This window comes from Ammospiza caudacuta, chromosome 5 (assembly GCF_027887145.1).
Source record: "Ammospiza caudacuta isolate bAmmCau1 chromosome 5, bAmmCau1.pri, whole genome shotgun sequence".
Classification (NCBI taxonomy): Eukaryota; Metazoa; Chordata; class Aves; order Passeriformes; family Passerellidae; genus Ammospiza; species Ammospiza caudacuta.
In genome coordinates, this window is record NC_080597.1 from 3,713,974 (window position 1) to 3,735,162 (window position 21,189).

General features: G+C 38.5%; 1 protein-coding gene across 1 annotated transcript in view; it reads right to left on the reverse strand.

Annotated features, from left to right (window-relative positions):
* The window catches only part of DERA (deoxyribose-phosphate aldolase), a 45,544-nt gene that overhangs the window by 16,082 nt on the left and 8,273 nt on the right, over positions 1–21,189 (reverse strand). The window contains exons 3-6 of the mRNA XM_058805146.1: positions 19,395–19,542; positions 18,635–18,730; positions 16,960–17,094; positions 10,224–10,352 (exon numbers count right to left, since the gene is read on the reverse strand). Of these exons, the coding sequence (XP_058661129.1) occupies positions 10,224–10,352; positions 16,960–17,094; positions 18,635–18,730; positions 19,395–19,542 (508 nt within the window). The remainder of the gene's footprint in view (positions 1–10,223; positions 10,353–16,959; positions 17,095–18,634; positions 18,731–19,394; positions 19,543–21,189) is intronic.

A 21,189-nucleotide genomic window follows, 5' to 3' on the forward strand; every position in this document is an offset into this window, starting at 1 on the left:
AGCTCATACTGAGCACTATTTGAATGAAGGAAATAAAAAAGACCAGTAAGTACCATCACAAAAAGGGAGCAACTCATAAAAAGGTATTTAATATGCCAGGGATGGTTTTTTCACCTCCCTTTGTCCACAGCCTGTGTGCTGATCTTACCACAGACTGCAATTATGGCGAGCATCTCAAACCAAAAGCATCAACAACCTGATTAAACAACTGCATGGGTGTTGGTTATTTAAAAAAAAAATATTGAAACCAATAGAGAAATGCTGATTTCACCTGTCCACTGGCAAAACAAAGATGATATTCCCGTCCTCTAGTCTATATTTTATATATAAGTTTTACATTTTTAAAAACTTACACTAAATATATATGATCATTTTGAACTTTGGCATTTTTACTGAAATACTGTGAATCAAAGAAATTGAATATCAAACTCTCTTTGTGTTAGATGTATATATATCCTCATAGGTATTTAGTGGCAAGTTATTAAGTGTCACTATTCATTGAGATAGCACATTTTATATCTTTCTTAGAGGGAAAAAGAAATTATAAAGCAAACCCATCTATGTAAAATTTGCAGCAATATTTCAGAGCCTCACTCTGGTATCAATGTGTCCTGGATTATAAGACCTATGTGTATTCTATTTGCCATCTGTCAGAGGTGGGGCAGTTCTCTTCTGTTCATGGGGCAGTTTTCTTTTTCTTTTCCACAATCAATTCTCCCTCCAGGAGATCTCTTCTGTTAATGGGCCATTAATTATTAATTATCTCCTGTCCATGGCCAGTGAGTGTCCCTGCAGGGCTGATCCAATCCCAGCATCCCATGGGGAGATGCTCCGCCCAGGGGAGGAGCCAAGCATTCCTGCCTGGATCCAATCTGAGGTTTGGGACACCCCAGCAGCCTTTGTCCCCTGCATTGCCAGAGGAGCAGCTTTCTGCTGCCCTGCATGGCCAGAGGGAGCCCAGGCCCATCTGCAGCAGCCCTGGAGCTGCAGAGGAAAACTCCCCCCTTGTGCAGGATCCCTGCTGCAGCAGAGCCACAGCTGGCACTGCAGGAGGGCTGAGCCCCCCTGGGATGGGGCTGGGACACCCCCTGGCACACAGGGGCAGCTCCTAGTCTGTCAGTGGTTTTCCCTTGCTTGTACTATTGCATTTTCATTTTCCTGTTAAAGAACTGCTATTCCTACTCCCCTATCTTTGCCTGAGAACCTTTTAATTTCAAAATTATAATAATTCAGAGGGAGGAGAATTCTTATTTTCCATTTCAGGGGAGGTTCCTGCCTTCCTTAACAAACACCTGTCTTTTCAAACCAAGAAACAATGACTTCTTCACTCAGGTGTTCAGAAACAGAGGTGGTCAAGCAGAACATCCCCTGTGCTGTGCTGAGTTGTCACGTGCCAAACTGCAGAGGCAGGAACGGTGTCAGCATCACAACCACCCCATCTGCACCTTTCCTTCTGGCATAAACAGCAAAAAAAGCCAGGAGGAATTCTGTGTTCAGCATTTCCCAACATCAAATCACGCACAAAGGTGTCTGATAAGTATTTACATTGGAAGATGCTGTTCTGAGGTGAAGTACAGCAGTGTTACATATCCCTTATCTATGAACTAAGCACTGTATTCACTGCCACAAGGGCTTTAAGGCCCCCAGACATTAGCCCAAAGCAAAACCACATTGTCTCCATTTAATTACCTATCTTTTCATACTTACTGTGATCCAAATGACTGAGTTAAACAAAATGGTTGCTAGTAACAGGAGACCATTGATAACCAGCAAGCTGAGGTGGGTGTACGTGCACAGAGTTCAAAAGAAAATGATGCTGCTGCTTGCTGTTTACTTCTCCAGCATGAATTTATAAAGTGAATTAGCAAGAATTAAAAGGATTAAAGTCCCAGGAACCGATGAAGTCAAAGAGAAATAGAAAATGGATTCACTCCTAAAAAGATAAAATTATTTAACAACTTATTAAAACAGTTCATCACTGTAATTAAAATCCAAGTGCCTAGAAAAAAAGTGCCACAAGAAAGGTAATTATTTATGAGGAGACTTCAAAAAGCCATTCACAGTGAATTTGGGAGAGAATCAGCCTGAAAGAGTTGGTAGTAAAAGGAAATTGTTTGTTTATTCATAAAACTTATTTTAGTCTAGCCTACCACTAAGAATCCCTAACATCTGCTCAATGGCAGCTGTAAGTAACATTAGGAACACTCAGCCAATTTATATCTTTCCTTTTTATTAAAAAGTAAACAGGTCTTTTTAAATTATTCACTAGTAAATTAACATAAAAATCAGTGCTGTAGCTAACCACATTTTGTGGAAAGGCATCTACAAGCTTTGCCTGATCGTGATGATCTCAATCTTTCTACATTTCACTGACTACTTTACTCTTTATGTGGTGTCCCACCTAATTTAGCAAATGAAAACGTAGAAAACTTACAAGCCATACAGGAGTCACTGCCATGAATAATACAAAATGCATCACTGATACCTCAAAAGCCATATTAGTTGCCCCTCCCTCTGACTTTAACTGATTCTGTTCTTATCTTTCCTTTGCCTTCCACTGAACAAAAATTCCCCTCAAATAATCTCAGATCTCTCCTGCTTCTTTCATGAACAAGGCATTCATTAAACAGGAAGCAACAACAAAATACAGTGGTGTTACTGATTAATACTTATTTGTTCTTATCTACAGCACTTTTATACTTTGATGACAAAGTGCTCTGCATGTTCCCATGTTTCACTCCAAAACTGAGTTCTTAAGACACTTAAAAAAAAGGCACAGGAACACTCTAAACCTAAAAGCTTCTCTTTACCTCTCACTAACTCTCCTTTTAGTCAATCTCTTCAACATTTTAGAAGAAAAAGTTATTACTTTCTTCTTAAGCTTCTCTCCCAGTTTCAGTTCTTACTTCATAATAGGAGCAGGTGCCTGCAAATGAACTTACCAAGATGTTGTTGAAGGGTATGGAGAAGCTCTGCTTATTTTACTAGGATCTTTTTGTTTTACTTCTAGGAAAAAACATTTCTGCACTGCTTTCTGGAGACACTGAGTTTAAAGCTGAGCTGTAATTCTAACCCAGGCACCGGAAATGGCATCATTACAATAGCACAGGGTCCACCCAGCTGAAGCTCCTGGAGGATTCTGCCTTGAAGCTGCAACTGGAGAGCTGCTGAGAAGCTGGATGTGCTGACATCCAGAGCAGCTGCAAACACAGTGCATGATTCCAACATAAACCTAATTAGTTTAGCTACCAATAGCATGTTCATGGTGTCAGGGCAGGAGAGAACCAGCTGAGAACCTCTTGCTGGGGACTGGGATTCCCAAGAAACACAGCATCCCTCTCCATCATACCCCAATGAGCTGCTTCCACAGCCTGGGGTCAGCTCTGTTCCAAAGCTCCATTTATGAGGAAGGCTTTGCGCTTTGTGAGTTCCCCACAAATTCACTTTCCAGGACTAGTGGGAAAGAGGCTTTTGAATATATATGACTCACAATTTTGTATTCCATAATTGAAGTTCAGTGTGATGCATGGAATATGGAGCATCACGCCTTGTTTCCTTTTTGGTCCATCACAGATGAATCAAAAATGACCAAATACAAGATTTCACTCCTGAGATGTTTGGGATAGGCTGGTAAATTGGACATTGGACTAGCAGCACAACTGCAAAGGTGATGGAAAGAAGATGTGATACTCAAGAAGTTTTCCTGGTATCACCAAGGAGAAATCTTTTCTACATCTTAGATTTAGAACTCAACTTTAGGAATCAGCTGCAGTTGTACACTGCAGAGAAATCACTTTATAGCCCAAATAGCTAGCAGGAAAGAAACATCAAAGGTACAAAAGACAATCAGATGTCAGATCCCTGTTGACTTGCCATGAAGACTATGGCCTTTGCTGTCAATTCAGTCTTTGAAAAATTCTCTCAGAAGGACTGCTACAGACACCTCTGGGAAAGCTATTGTCTTTAGTAACTATAAAGTACAGGCAGAAATCTTAAATTGTCTTATCTGAGAGACGCTGAATTTTAAAACTACAATTTCTGAAAAGGAATTGGAAAAAAGAAAAAAAAAAACAAAACCAAATCAGGAACATTTTCCAGGGGATGAAATTCCCAAGTATAGTGTCAAAAAATAGAATATATTCCATTTTTTTCCATTTTTCAGAATCTGAGCTGTAACCAGAGGACATTAGGACATGATTTGTTAAAGGCTCATGGATGTCTTTATATTGATATCACTGTGTTTTAATGTGCAGCTTTAACATTCAGGTAAGGAAACAATCCATGCCCTCCTTATGGGAAACTTCTTGGTTTTGTGCCACTTTAACGGCTCAAGTAGTTTTTCACTCCTGTTTCTGCTCTTCTCTTGTTATGCCTCTTTGGTTTTCCCTGTGTCCTTATGATTAAATGGTATATTCAAGTGAGTATCCATAGTTTTTTAAAATAACCTAATGATGTTCAAGAGCACATATTCCTGATGTATTTTTCCACTCAACACATTTCTCTTCACAAGTCTAAATCCACACTGCTGCTGCCATGACCATATGTCTTCAAATTAGACAGGAACAACCACTAGACCTTGATACCTTAAAAAACAACAACAAAAAATCCAGAACCTACAACCCTAAAATCATGCTTTGTGTATTTCCACATCTATATTAGGTTTCTTTAAGGAACTGGATTTTCTAACTAGTGTTTCTACATGCAATCTCTTTTAATATTTCATAAGCCAATTTTATATAATTGATAGGTACAGCAAATTAAATATTTATTTCTGTTTTTCACTGGTTTAGTAGAATTTAACACCTGCTACCAACAGAATGAAAAAACCTAACATGAAATATCAAAGAAATAAATAGTACCCAGTACATCTATTGATTTTACATAATATTTCCATGTTTTAAAATTGCATTCTCTCAAACCATTACCTTCAATAGTGGAGCTTCACAGATGCAAAGTTTTTTGCCAGGAAGCCCTGTTATTTTGCTGGCATGTTTGACTGGAGCTATTCACTGTGCAACAATTTCTGAGTCTGAGGTGATATGAAGCTTCACAAGTTTTAGCTCGAATCCTAACAAGTTATTTAACATAGAAACAAGGTTTCATTCATGGGGAAAATTAACCCAAAAGGGGTGCTTTCTCACCTCTCTGCATCAGTTGTTATAAATTGAAAGTATACCATTTAGATATTCCTTAATTAACATGTTTTGGAAAGATCTTGAATATCAGCAAAGGTAAAGTGCTATGCAGGCACTGAGGATAATTTGCTAATAGAAAGTTGATCCCTCTCAACAATGTGTTATTCTGTCAGTAGCTGCTATTTCACAACCAAGGAGTGGAGAATAAAGAACAGCCCCTTTCCTAAAGGTCAGGAAGGAAAAATCAGAGTTCAAACCCTTGTCCTGAGAAGGACAAGCCTGGGGTTTCTGAGGAGAAACAGAACAAGTCATTCTGCAACCTCAAACCCATCTTCTGGCTTCCTGAGTTGGTGTTCTGGTGAGAAGTGCTTGGAAATAGCATTGTTTCTATTTGTAAGGGGACATGGTGGAGGGAGAAACTCAGGTGGTGGTGTGGGTGACACAAAATCAAACAAACAGGTACAGAGCTGACAAGTTTTACACTGGTATTTCTTCTTGGACTTCATTGGAGGGTATATATTCGTATTTTCTGATTGCAGGAACATTAATAGAACAGACCTTGCGCAACATTAGCAGAGTTGCCAGGCATCCTGCTCTGACAAATATGAATGGCCCCAAATAAAGATCTCCCCTCAGATATGGCTGTGTAGGCAGGCACACAGCTCAGTAAGCACATAAATAAATGCATAACAAAATGTGCCATTGCATGCACGTCTGGGTTTTTAACAAACTGCAAACAAATGAGGCTTCACTGTATGCACTCTAACTCTGTTCTCACTTCACAGACTCTTTGCATCTTTATTTTTCCCCCAACATCTTTGTTTCTCTCAAGTTTTACTTCTGTCCTCTACTTACCCATGCAGGGTTCTGTTGACTCAACTGGAAAGACTTTTCATGAGAGCCTGCCCTAGCCTGTCTCAACCACTTTCCATCATTCCTTCACTTCTGATTCCCTGCACACATATTCCTCAGTTCCAGACAGATTTTTAAGTCTCATTTCACATTCCTTCAAGGTCTGCTTTACTCAAGCCCCACTATTTTTTTTTTTTTCTTTTTAGCTACTAGTCTTTGTATGGCCTCTCATCAGCAATTCAAACCTGAGGATATTGTGATTGCATTGTTGGAACTTTTCAACTCCAAGCTTATCTATCACGCCTACATTATTTCTAGTGATTAGCTGCAGTATCACTGTTAAGCTTGTAGGCAATTACCTCATTTAAGGCAGCATCCTTGTAGTGCCTCACTGAACATGCTGTTATCAGCATTTTCATACTGCTGGCTTTTTTTTATTTCTTCCCATTCTGTACCAGAACAAATGAAGTCACTTGTTTCTGCTCCAACCTCTTTGAGGCTGATTGTATTTAAAGATACTTCATCTTTGATCTTACACTTAATTCAAAAACTTTGTTAGCCCATGATATCATTCAAAACTTTGAGACAGACTGCCATGCTGCATCTTGGTTTTCCGCAGTGTGTTTTGAGCTTGTTCTTTGCACTAAACTTCCAGTGATGTTAACTAGAGCACAACAATGCTGTGATGTTGAAGATGCAGAACAGCCACAGACTATGCAGAATGCTGCAGCAGACAGGGAAGTGATCAACTCCCAGTATAATTCCAGTATAATTAATAATTCATTAACTATAAGCAATAATCACTGCCCTGATAACCCCCTTTAAGCAGCCAACTGCAACCACCTCTACACTCAGACAGTAGCCAAGAAATCCTTAGTCACCAGTCAGCACCAAATATACTTCCCACACACTCCTGAGAGTAAAGACTCACTGACCTGCCCCCAGCCCAGAGCTGAACATCATCTGCCACCCTGGAGAGCAATCAGAGACAGATCACAGCCATAGAAAGGAGCTATTTCTGATTTCTGATGGATGTTTTACAGGTAGAGTGTGCCCTTTACAGACACACCATAAACCCAGCACGGTTGTATTTCAGACAAGTAAAACAAGACACAAGTGAAATGTTGTTTATGTGTTACCAAGCCTCCTCCCTTGCTTTGCCTTTCATTTGCAAATGCTCTGAGCTCTAAAAACTGACTTAGTATCAAATTACAGCTGAAGTAGACACATAATTAAACCTGCACATAATACAACTCACATGCTACTGAGGGGGGACCCTTGGTTTTTGTACTGAGCATGAGACTTAAAGGCAGAAACTCACAACTGATCTCAGTTTGACTTTTGCTTTGTCTGTTATTATCTTTGTCTCGTATTTCACTTTTTTTTTTAATTACTTTACTCTCTGTCCCCAGAGCAGAGTCAAAAAGGCAGTCAGTTTTCTTGAGAAGCTCATGCACTCAAATCACCACCAGGACTTGAGGAAGCACAAGAGATGGCAGTGGAGGCCATAAACCCAAAATTTCCTGATGCAGTGCTAGGAGTTTGTCTCTTTCCAAAATCGAGGTGCTCCCTTGGCAGTGGGACAGAGGCACTGCTGTGCAGAGCTCCCTGCCACCCTGCCCTCCTCAGCACTGCTCAGGTTATTCTTGCCAGGTGAGTCACCGGCCTTACAGGCATGTCAGCCTCCTTCACTCAGACTAGCTGCTTAAATATTCCACAAGAATTTATGGCGTGTCAGTCAAGTTGGTAAAGGCATGGTTAAAAGAATTTAGGATACCTGTGGGCCTCCTCCCATTCTGATGTCTTTCCCCTTGTGGACTTTACTAGAGAACAAAAAGTAGCCATGGAGAATTATTTCAGAGAAAACAGGAGTCAGGAGCCACCAGATTATATAGAGGAAAATGATATATAATATACTAGTTTATATTATATAAAATTATATGTTTTTATATTTCTATGTATTTATTTTCTTATTTATTTTCTATTTCTATATTTGTATATAACTTTAATTATAATATATTAATAATATTTATACTATATAGTTAAATTATATTTTATATAATATTTATATTGTATTATATAATATATTTAATATAATATATATTATATTATATTATATTATATTATATTATATTATATTATATTATATTATATTATATCATATTTACATATAGTATATATAATATATTTTATTATATTTAATATGTTTACTATATAATATATAATGAACAATAATTAATATTACTATAGGTATTATGTATTGTATATTATTTATATTTTATCATGTAAATAATATTAGATTTTATATATTTTATATATTATACCCCTGGTGGCTTTGTGCTTCAGGACCCTGGTGAATGTGTGCATGCTCAGCAAGGCACTGTAAACCTCTGTAACCCCAGGATTTGGTGCTCCCCACATGCCAGGCTGGCATCATGGACAGTGAAGCAAGAACAGTTTGAGGATTGCACATCCCCAGCCAAAGCAAGGCTGTGGACCAGATTACTGAGGTTGTGACCATTTAAAAGAAACCTTAAAGCATTGCCAGCCAATCAAAAACTCCCACAGCTGACTAGTTAACCCTTTTCTGGAATAATTTTCAACTGGAATTCTTTGAAAACTCAGCTCACAATGACACGTGAGAAGCACTTGTAACAGCACAGCTGAAGGAACTTTATTTTGTTGTAAAGGACAGGAGGAACTGGACAGAGGCAGCAACAACTCCTAAAGCCACTTTTTCAGTTGAATCCACCATACTGTGGACTCACTTTCTCCCCAAAAGGATACAAAGATACAAATAAAACAAAATTCAACTGCAATTAGAGGCTCTCAGCAGTTCTGACAGGTTGCAGTCTGAAAGCCTGACCCTCAATGCATGTATGTAGAGTGCAAATAAATTCTTATTTTTATGCCTACCCACAAAGAAGAAGCAAAAGACTGAAATAAGGAAATTACTGGATATATTCAGATGGATAAGTATCTTGTAAAATGAATAACTAGGCAAGGAAAATCATTAACAATAGAGCCATCTGCTGTATTTCAAAAAAACTACACCAGAAAAATTCTGAAAATGGTAAAACGCTTTACAAGCTGAATTTCTCACTACTTAGTGTTACAAAAAGTGATCACAATGATTAGTGCATCAGTTTAAATAAGAGGTAATGTGTATTTCTTACACCTCTTCTAATTAAAAGCAATATTTAGCAGCATAATACTGATCCTCTGTGTCTAATGATGCTAATTGGCATTGTAGCTGGGCTTGTTAGAAGCCTGAAATGCTCTCCATTCCACTGGAATCAGAGAAGCGCAGAATTGTGTATGGTAACAGTGAGGTCAGCAGCAAGCCAAATATTTGATTAAATACCGACAAGACACTTGATTATGTTTTTCTTGCTTTGGTGTAAGAATTTCAAGCCTGAAGAAAAAAAAGGAGGAAAAATATTAACATAAAAAATTTGGGGAAGTTTAGAAGACAGACTGAGATATGCTAAGAACCCAAGTGGTTCTCAGTATATCTTTACACTTCTAGAAATAAACTTAGGAGCCCACTTTCAAGCACAGTGGGAAAAGCAGTGCCTGGGAGCTAATTCCCAATTTTGCATCTCCAACATAAAAACACAGAACTATAATCCTGGTTCAGCTAGGAAAAGTTGTACCAAAGCTGCAGAGAGAGAATGTAGTGCTGAAAATCTGGGATCAAATGGGTGCTAAGCTAAGCAAAAATGTAATAAAGTATGCACAGCCCCTGGGAGCTCTGTCCTGTTCTGCAGGGTTGGTTTCCTGAGCTGCCCTCTCAGAGGTGGTTAGAGATGATCACAAACCAAAACTGAGAGCTTTTGGCATGAATCTGCACTGGGAAGTTCCCCTTACCTTTAAAACAAGCTTGTGAGCCACCTACCCACATCCTATCTGTAGGTGACCACAGCTGCCTCCACAAGTGTGTCTGCCCCACATGCCTTTATTAAATATTCTGATCAGATGTTTGACTTTTACGTGAATTTTACTTGTTCCTACAACCCTTGCTATTCAGCAGCTCCTTACTTAACATTTCATGCAGTTTTTGGTAGGTGACACAAAACAAGTGACACTCCATTACTCCACCTGCAGCTGCAGTAATTGCCACACAAATTTTTTCCGCCATCGACAAAAACCAAACTTCCAAGACCGGAACTTTTTAAGCCTCATAAATAATATAGCAAAGACATTCTTAGCTTAAAAGGAGAACCAGGTATTTACCTGCCATCATAGCTATCATACTGGCTTTGTAGACATTGGCAAAGGAGCCCAGTTCACCTGTGGCCAAGATTGTTTTCATGTGAGCTTCTCCACAGGCTGCACGGCACAGGCGGATCTCCTCGTACAGACCTGGGGATGAAAGCACGTGGGAATGATCAAAGTTGCCTGAGAGATGTTTTCAAGTATGGCTGTAATTTCCACTTCTGGATTAATTTCCAATCTTATAATTAGCCGTAGCACTCAGGAACTTAAGTTTTGTAAGTTCAATAAATTACATGACTGGAGGTAACTAACAACGCTGTGCAGTTTCAGACTTTACTTAATAGCTATTAATGTCTGTTCTCTCAAAATACAAATGTGCTAAATACCCATGAATACATCAGCAGTAAAAAATGCTGTGATAGTAAAGATTGATCTTAAACCAGCTTTTCCAGCAATAAATACGGTAGTACATTGAATCAGTACTCAGATAGCTGTGTTTTCCTCTGCACCTGGCCAGTGAAACCCTCCCTTTTATCCTTCCTGGTAAAATTCAGCAGTGCTCCCACAGAAGTTTACACAGAGGGAGAATAAAAGAGCCAAAAAATAATGAAGAATTGCTGTCAGAACCTGGCTGCTTGGGGATGTTTAAGATTGCTCCAGTGTCGGGAGAAAAGCAGCTCTTACAGTGCACAGTCACTGCTTCTGGATTTCGAATTAAAAAAAACCCTAAGATGCAAAATAAACAAACAGGATGCTTTGCAAGAGGGTCCTTTTGACAAACTGTACTCAATCTTCAATTACATAATCAAAAAGTTCTTTGACAGAAGGCTAAAATACACCTTTAAATAGGTCTTGCTAAAACAGTCCAGGCTAGAAAGACTTTTGTTTTTTTCAGCAATATCAGACTTCTTTTCCCCTCAGCCCTTAAGTGAGACCTGGAAGCGTGGGGCAGGGCTTGGCAGCAGTGGCAGGGCCCTCATCCCACTGCTGCCATGGGCACACCAGGGTGTCCAGGGCTGGAATTGCTGGGCTGGCCTTCTGAGACACGCTGCACACATTAGCAGACAACTGGCTGATGCACTTAGCAAGTCCCTTTATAGACACCAGGCTTCACCTTGTTTCTCACTGTGTACCAAAGGTGTGAATTAATCAGAACTAGCATGCAGTCTAACATGTTTTATTGATCAATTGGTGATGCTCCAGAAACCTACATCAAATCAAGGCTCAAAAAGTAAACACAAAGGACCTGTGCTATATTTTTTTTTTTGGTGCATTTAATAACCCTACTCATGTTAGATCCAAATGAAATCTCTTTTTGTGGAGCAACTCTTTCCTGAAGCTTTTGAAAACCCAGAGAAAGCAGCTTTCTTCTTCTTCTAGCTTCGGTAACAAGAGGAAAAAGTTTTCCCTACCTTCGAGATACGCCACCAGAAACGTCAAAACAAAATCAACAAAACGTACATTTAGGTTGTATTCCATGAAAAGAAATTCCATCCCCACAGCTGTTGCTCCCTGGCAGCACAGCTCCAGCAGCCCCCCTTGCAGTTGGAAGGTGCTTTTACATGCAATTAGCGTTAGGAGCAGCCTCGCTGCCTGCCAGCACTCATCATCCCATGGCCAGGAATGCTCAGGATCCTCAATCACCCGTGTCTGGCAGCTTAGCTGGGGTGCAGGAGAAGCGGGCACACCTCAGTGGGGCAGGTGTGTGGGTAAGAAATGCTGTTCTTTATTCAGAGAGCAATAATTGCAGACAGCAGCTGACGCTCACGGGGCATTTTCAATAAAAGTACAGAGAGAAATGCAACTACATTCGGGGCACAGCACCCCAGTCCCAGTGCAAGATGGAACTGCTTTGATGCAGAGCAAATGTAAAAACTCCTGCTCCTTTCAAAAATAAAAGGAGAAGTTTCACTACTCAGTCAGATATAAAACAAGGCACAAATAATGGGATGATCCTGCAAATTTTGGGCAAATGTCTAAATGCCTAGTCAGTCCCACTTCAAAATGTACTCAGTGTTTCAAGGACTGCTGGGCTTCCAGTGGGACAGTCTGTGCTGCCAGCACTTAAGGACTCAGTTTCACCAGGCTGAACAGCAGCAGGATCAAAGCTGGGTGCTACAAATGCAGGAATATCTGTGAGCTGTGCAGAACACCAGCATATACAGCATCTCTGTTAGCAGCAGTGGCACAAAGATTTTGGTCAAAAAAACTCTGTCACAGGAAACCCTGCAGGCATATTTTCAACTAATGAGCTAAGAACCCCATGGAGAAGCTGCAAGAGAATTTATTTTTGACTCCTAAAAACAAGGAAAAAGAAAAAGCTCTCAAAGAGAATGGCCAGTACTCTCCAACCAATATTATCCATTCTAAAAGCTGACTAAATCTTAAGCCAGGAAAAAAAAAAATAAAAAATAAAAAAGCAAAAGATCCACTAAACCCCAAACCAATAAACCCACAAAAAAACCCCAAAGCAAGCCAGCCTGTATAGAATATACCTGGAGGCAGCTGCTCACAAATACAGTGTGCAGGAGCTCTACTGACCCAGCTGTTAAAATGGATGTGAATAAGAACTCTTCTACTTTGCACCACTTGAGATACCTGACAGTTTTCATGAACTTTTGATCTGCCTTTACTAGCTGCATTCATAGAAGTCAGAAAAATTCAGATTTTGTAGGGAAAAAAAATGCTTTTGCAGCTGTGGCTTAAATTCCACTGTTACAAAACACAAGAGTTGTAAGTGTCCTTGTCATTTTCCAAACACTGTGAATATTTAGTACATTATATTGAATTTTAGCAGCTATTAAATACAGCAGAGAACATGTTCCTTCCATGTACATTTCCCAAGCAAATATCCCTGATAATTTCTGCTAGCTGTAATCTGCACTAGGTTGTCTAGATGGTCTGTTACTTTGGTGTAATACATTAGTCCTAAAAATCACAAAATAAGGGGGATAATCCAGATATCCAACAAAGAAAAAAACCCACACTGCTTATTTTTTATAGAATAGCTCTTCTACAAAAATGTGGTAATAAGAAAATTTTTCTTTAAAAAAAATTCAATTTTTGTGGTGTTTTTATCTAGTCAGCGACAACGAATAGAAACTGAGATGAGAAGATGTTTTGATTTTTGTTGGCCCAAAAGATCAAGGTGATTGTGATGGGCTGGAAACTGGAAAATGAGCTGGAGCCCCTTGTGTCTGGCATGTTGATGGCAGGTCTGTTAACAAAATGACAAGCACGAGGCTATCAGCACAACACAACCCCCTCACATATGTGCAACTCCAGGGATTCACATTCTGGAGACAGAGCTGGGCTTCAGGAGCCCGAGCTGCTGCTGCTGCCAGCACCAGCCAGAAACTGTGCAGTGTCACTGTCATATTTTCTGAAAAATCCCTTCACCAGGATTCCTTCTCCTGGGAAGCCTCAGAGAAAAATGAAAACAATAATTATCTGATTTGCTTCTCCTGTGTTTTGCTGCTTTGGAATGTGGTTGGCCATTGTTTGTTCAACAGGTGAATTGTTTTAACTTAATGACCAACCACGGTCAGGCTGTGTTGGACTCAGGAGAGGGTCACAAGTTTTTGATTACTATCTTGTTAAACCTTTTGTAAGTATCCTTTCTCTATTCTATAGTATAGTTTTGTATAACATAATATATCATATCATATAGTATGGTATAGAATAGGATAGGATAGGATAGGATAGGATAGGATAGAATAGAATAGAATAGAATAGAATAGAATAGAATAGAATAGAATAGAATAGAATAGAATAGAATAGAATAGAATAGAATAGAATAGAATAGAATAGAATAGAATAGCCTTCTAAGAACATGGAGTCAGATTCTCAATTCCTCCTCCATCCTGGGAACCCAGCAAATACCACAGTGCAGCAGGGCAGTCTGCACATCCAGAAATGGTAAATCCAGCTACAACCCTCCTGAACAACGTGGGGAGGCTTCTCCAAGGCTCTGGAGCAGGGAATGTGCTCTGCCTGTGCTGTTTATGAAGTATGTAGCACAAAGTAAGGTCCCAATCCCTGATCAAAGCCTCTAAACCCACACATAAAAAATCAGCAGCAGTGAAAAGCACTTTTCATAATGGGGTTATACCATGGATGCAGCCATGATCAAAGTCTCAGAGTATAACTGGAATTTTTTTCCCTTTTTTTAGGAAAATTCAACTGCCACAGAGCAAATGATGGGTGAACAGTGCTCCTACAGCCACTGACAATGTAGCATGTCCAGGTGTTTGTTTGCTAGCAGCTGCGGAATTAGGAATTAACACTGACATTACTGCACCCCACACAACTTCACGAATACAGCAAATGCTGATGAGAGGGGGAAAAACGAATAACAAATAGATCCAGTTTATTTCAACAATTTGTTGGTCAACTTGATCGCTCCTTACATAAAGGCTCCACATTCTGTGTCTAAAGGAAGTATCCAAACTGATAATTAATGTTTAATCCATACTTTGACAAGTAATACAAGACAAAAGCTGAGTAAACTACTTTAAAGTAGTATTGCTTTAAAAGCTAAAAGCTTATAAAAGGTATGTAAATTCATAAACTTATATTTCATTTCATGTTATTTTCTGATGTAATTTAGCTGTCCAATAAAGCTGCTTTCATACTCAGCATTATTTAAAAGATCTTAACAATTACTTCACAAAGATCTGGAAAATGTATTCCGAGTGTCATAAAGAGCTCCAGCAATATTCAAGAACTTCTTTAAAATAACTTGATATAATTGGACATACACTAAAATATTTAATAACCAAACAAGCCTTTGAAGCAAATCACAAAGCAACACTATTCTATTGTGGTGACCCCAATTATTGCACAGGCTAGAAGAAAAGCTGGAAATGAACTAAAAAGCACTCCACAACATAGATTTTTTTTCAATAACTTCTGAGGCTATGAAGATGTCAGCATAAGAAAATACCCATTGAAGCATATTATTGTTATTTTTATTATTATTATAATGAATACTACTATTAGCATAAGTTATAATATAATTGCAAGGCAGATTTAGTTGATGAAGCACCTCAAACGCACGGACAGGTACTGCACTGCTTAATTTTATATAATATGGGGATTTAACCTAAAAAAATCCTTTTTTGTCTTTTCTTCTAGATTCCTTATAAGTATTTTATAGATTATTCTAAATTATTCCTAATCACACAGGTAACATATCTATTGAAAGCTAAACAGGAAGACAGAACACTAGATTTTCACCAAAATATCCAGATCACCTAATGAAATACCTTTATTTTTATATAGGAAAATTAAATATTGTAATTTTTCACCTTGTGGCATCTCTGTGGCAAGTAAATTCTGTTCCTGAAGTAGCTTTTTTTCAAGATCACATAAACTTGTGTCACAAACAGATTCAGATTCATGAACAAACTTAGGAAATAATTTGGAAATAATTTGAATTCTGCCATTGGTGAAAACAACCATATATTTATATTTTGCATTTTATTTTTATATTTATATAACATAAACAATATATTTATATAGTATATAAATATATTAATGTATTATATAATATATTATATATAAAGAATATAGATATTTGTTTTATATTATATATAATATATACAATCATGTATATTTAATATATATTTATATGTGCATATATAAATATTTATTAAAATATACTTTTTAAAATATAAATATATGTAAAATAAGGATGGCTTTCAACCTTGTCAAGATTTCAGTTCTGGATAAAAGAATATGCATACCAAATTAATATCCCATTCATTTCAGTCATGATCCAAACTCTCTCTCTGAATCCAAGCCCTATATTTCTCCTCTCAGTTCTCCTTCATGTTAAAAAAATAAAATTAAAAAAAATTAATCCTTAAATAACTAAGACCAAAAGTATGAAGATTTCAAATATTACAAAAGAGGCCAAGATATTACATCAAGGAAACCAGTCCTGAAGACACAGATGCAGAAACATGTGGGGTGTTTGCTTCAATTCTGTTAATTGCAAGAAGACCAGAAAACATGATCTATTACCATTATTTCTGTTATTTCCTTAAATAAAGTCAGGTACCAGGGCTTCATTATAAAGTCTACCAAGCAAATAGGATATTCTGGCACTGCATTTTACAGCTAAATGGAAAATTCATTCCAAGACAATGATGTGTCTACCTTCACATGGAGATTAGTTATAGAAGCACTGTCAGCACTTAAGGCAAGCCATTCACAGTACATTAAGGATGCAATTAGAGCAAAAACCATCTTCAGCATTATTGTTCCTACTAATTAGTAGTAGTTTACACATGTCAGAACATCAATAATAATATGAACAGTCAATTTGTTCCCTCAACTTTCAGCAAAAAGAAAACAACTAGAATACGTGTTTTCGTGAAGAAATGAAACATGTATATTTTAAAAGGTATCATCTACATTCGCAGCCCGTTGGGCTTTCTAACAAAACTCTTCAAATAATTAGGGTTTTACTTGCTATTTTTTTAATGCTGTACACAAAATCCTCTAAAGGCATGGAGGGAATCGATCTGAATTTTCAAACCAAAAAGTCATTCTGCCTGCCCAGCCCGCTACAACCCTTTCTCATCATTTCATTGTATAGTTTTTATTTAGCTCAGAGCCCCAGATTACTCTGAGGGGAAAAGACCAAATTCTTCAAGGATTGATGGAGAGATTTGGGGAAGAGACAAAGACAGACCCTGTATGTGCATACAGAAAGGTTTAGGGTTTTTAAAACTATTTTTTTACTTACCTTCCCACTGGCCAGTCAGCACCAGACTCCTGCTAATGACAATGTCAATCTCTCGGGCCCCATATTCCACTGCCAGCCTTATTTCAGCCAGTTTGGTCTCCAGAGGAGTTTGTCCAGCTGGAAACCCAGCAGCCACTAGCATGAAAAGGGTGCAGGTAGAAGGAAGAAATGTTTAATGAAGGTGTTAAAGTTTTAGAAATCAACAATAAAATTGAAAATACCAGTAATACACCAAAAGGTTTGAACATTATTCTTTTTTTTCAATGCTTGCCATGATTTTAAAAATCTACAGGCACTTCATCCTACTCTCTCTTCACCAATAAGAAATATTGGCTCTACCCTCAAAAACCAATGGCCAGCAAGGTAAGTGCATCTTGTGAAAAGATCTTTCACATGCCTTGATGTTTCCCAGAACAACCTAGATAAAAGCACAATACCTATTGCTTCCAGCAGATTGAGCAAACAAGGAGATCAGATATGAAGCAATATATACATTTTTAATTTTCTCCAATTCTTTTAAGTAGTATCTTAAATCATAATAATGTTGTTTAATGGTTAAATCACAATATAGCAAAAATTGCTTTCAATGAGTTCTATTTAAGATGATGTTTATGATGGTTAAGTACAAAACTCAAAGGTAACTTTGGAAACAGAAGAAATAATGGCTTTGTCAGAGATTGTCTTTCTCTCTGACATATAAATGCATTTAGTATGTCAATTTCCCCTATACAACAATGAAACAAGAACAAAAAACTCACATGTTTCTTAGCATTTAACACCTGATCTAACTTCAAAGTCAGCCCCTCCTTTGAGCAGGGGGTTGGACCAGATCATATCCAGGGCTGCCGTATAACCTGAATTGTACTTCTTGTTTCCTGCACATTCAGGACTTTTGTCTCATGTGTGATGACTGGAGAAGAGCTGACCCTGTTAGATTTTGGGTGTGAAAGTCCTGAACCTGTGGCTGCTCAGGAGGGAAAAACCCCTGTCTCTGCTCACAGCTTCCTTGGAGTCAGCCTGCAGGATGTGCTGCTTTTGGCTGGGATAGTTATCCTCACTGTAGCTGGGCTGGTTTGGATTTGCGCAGGAAACAGCCTTGGCTCCCCAGGGATGGTTTGGTAAGTGCAGAGCAGTGCCAGCACAGAATCAAAGCTTATTTATGAGGCTTCTCTTGGTGAGTGGGCTGGAGTGCACAAAAAGGCAGCTCTTATCTGAAACCACAAATTTTCTCTCTTTTACTCTTCCAATTCTCTTTTCCCCTCCATCCTGGAAGTGTCTGCATGAGTGAGTGTGTGGCACTTGACACAGGATTACACTTAAAAGCCAAACATGATAGGGAAAATAAACCTTTATTAGAACTCACATCATCATCTACTTTGTGTATACTGACACTTGTCCAGCACTCTATCTCAATTTCTTCCGTCCAGGTGAGAAAAACACTGATATATTTTAAAGGCTTCTTTGAAGAGCTTCCAGCAAAAAGACTTGGCATTGTGATAAGCTTCAAGTTGGAAGACAACAAAAGATTATACCAGAAGAAATTTGTCCTTCCTTCCTTCGACCTCTTACCTTTACACCTTACTCCCTGACACAAAAGCAAGTCCAAATTTCTGTATTTCTCTATGTATTTTATAGCATCAGATTATTTAATGGGATATTTTTGAATAAATCTTACCTGAAGCCACTGGTATGTTACAACCAGCAGCTTTGAGGGTGTCCACAGCATCAGAGACTCTTGCAGGATACACACAAACTGCTGCAGCAGTGATACCTGCAAAAGCAAAGCCACAGTTCCCTTTTTCATACAGAGAATTCCACCTTCTCCATGAACACTGCATTGTCCTCACCTCCCACTCCTGTGTTCTCACAAGGATTTAAGCAGCACACCAGGGATGTCTGTTATGCTGCTGAAATGGTCCAGGTCATTCTTGTGCTGTTTCCTACCTGTCCATTCACCTGGCCCTGGGAGTAAGTCTGCATTAGCAGGAGTTAAAACTCCAAAGTTTTTATTGACAGACTTACAGTTTAATGCCAACACAGTTAAGACTTGATCACAGTTATGCTTGATCAGCAAATTGCTGCAAGAGAAACTGCACTGCCAAGCTCTGCTCTTACTTGTGGAGCCAGACTGAGCCCAGCAGCAACTGAGCAGTCTTTATGTTAATGCAGCCCTCCTGCATCTCCAGCTAAAGTGCTCTTCTCTCCAACTCTCAGATAATTGACCTCATATTTCATACTTCAGCTGTCTGAAGAGTCCATAAATCCAAGTTTTTAAAAAAAGACTAATCTTTGATTTTTTATGTGTAAGGCTTCCATCCCCCTTTGGCCTACACTACTTCAAGCAGTGGACCAAGGTCTTTTCCAAAAAGTGAGACAATAATGAGGAAACACAGACATTTCCTCTAGAAAATACACACCCCAAAAAGCCACCATACCTTTATCATGCATGTCCAAGGCTTTGAGCAGATCCTCTCTGATGGGGTGCTTTGCTTTAAAACACAGCCTCTGAACGTTTGAAGGAGTATCATCACCTGAGAGAGTGGTGAGGTCTATGCAGGTGACAGCTTTCAGCAGCCAGGCTGCCTGCAAAGGGAACAAAGCAAGGAATGGAGCATTTCTGTTTGCAATTCCAAGGCCAATCTGCCTTAGAAGTGCAGGAATGAGAAGCCTGGCTCTCACTCTGACAGTGGGGAAATGTACAGGATGTAACATATAAGCAAATAATGGCTTAGGATAGACAGGCTGGCAGATATTTGTTCATGTCTTCAGTATTTAATGATACAGAGGATACTTCCTCAAAAGGATCCACTTCTTTTTGTGTGAATGAGAAATAACAAACACCTGTAATTTTGGTGCAAAAAAACTCCAAAAGCAAGAGGTAAATGACAAGGTTAAAGCACTCTTTAGATGGAAATGCTTCAGAATTTTAAAAGACTCATTAATCCAAGAATGGAACAGAAGCATAGCTAAAAATTTTATGAGCTTTTTTTTCTGAACAAAAATTGAGCTTAAGACATTATTTTGAATTATCTGTTGAAGGTCTTCCAGAAAATGCTCATTTACAGTGATGACTTCCCTCAAAGCTGACTTCTCTTACAGGACACTTGTACAGGGAGAGAGTTTGCAATGGCAATGGGGTAATGAACCATCACTGGCCTCTGTTAGTCTAAGCCTGACTGATTGTTTCTGCTTCCTCCTTTCATCCTATAATTGTTTGAAACTAGAAATAGTTTTATGTTTCTTTTACTTGGATTTTTTTTTATCCTCTGTTTGAGGGAATTTTTGAGAATTTTTATCTCCTCTCCTACGACATGAATGCCAGTCACCAAGACAGATGCAGACAGGGGGCTTCAAGAACTGGTATAAACTTGAGGGTTTTTTAAAGGGTTTTCCAATTGGGTATTTTGGGAAACAGGCTACAGGATTTGAATCTGGGATGCTGCTCACATTCAAACATGTACAGGTTCAAAATCACCTCTGTTAAGAAAACAGCACATGACTGCCCTGCTGTGACAATGTTCAAACAGAGGAGAGATGCTTCTGACACCCTTCAACTATTTTGAACAACTTTTTAAAGAATTTCTTATAATTAAATGATTCTTGCTTTGTTCTGTTACATTCCACTCTTAAGATTGATCCTTCATCATTTCCTTCCTCCTGCTTTCAGGTTTTCAGCTACTGTTGCACATAAACAAGTTGTTCAGAGGGCAGAGAGGAGGCGTCCCAGGCATTGTTTGCAGAACAGCTGCTTGGTCAATGGAGAAAAAGTTTGTCTTTTTATACTAAGATGGACAATAACCAACCATTTACCTTATTTCAGCAGCTTTCCTAACATTAGTGGGCTCCTTCCCCCCACCAAATGCCACAGCCAGTCAGGATTTTTGAGTTTTAGCTAAAAAAACTCGTTAAGCAATGAAATCACACACGTTGAGAATGTTTAAGCAAAGAAAAATCATCCAGGTAGGTCAAATTTGACAGGGACAATGATCATATCTTACAGCTTTAAAATTAAAAAATAAGAAGGCAGCATGCAGAGAAGTCTGTCTGGAAAACAGAATAAATGTGGAGGGATAGTAATACACAATTTAATCCACTCATGAATAAAGATGACTTAAATACATTTGCAGTTTTGCCAGTCATGAGTTATATGGTTTTTAACTTGTTTGGATAAATGCATCACCTTATTCCATCCCATCATCATCAAATACAAATTACTAAAATAAGACATGG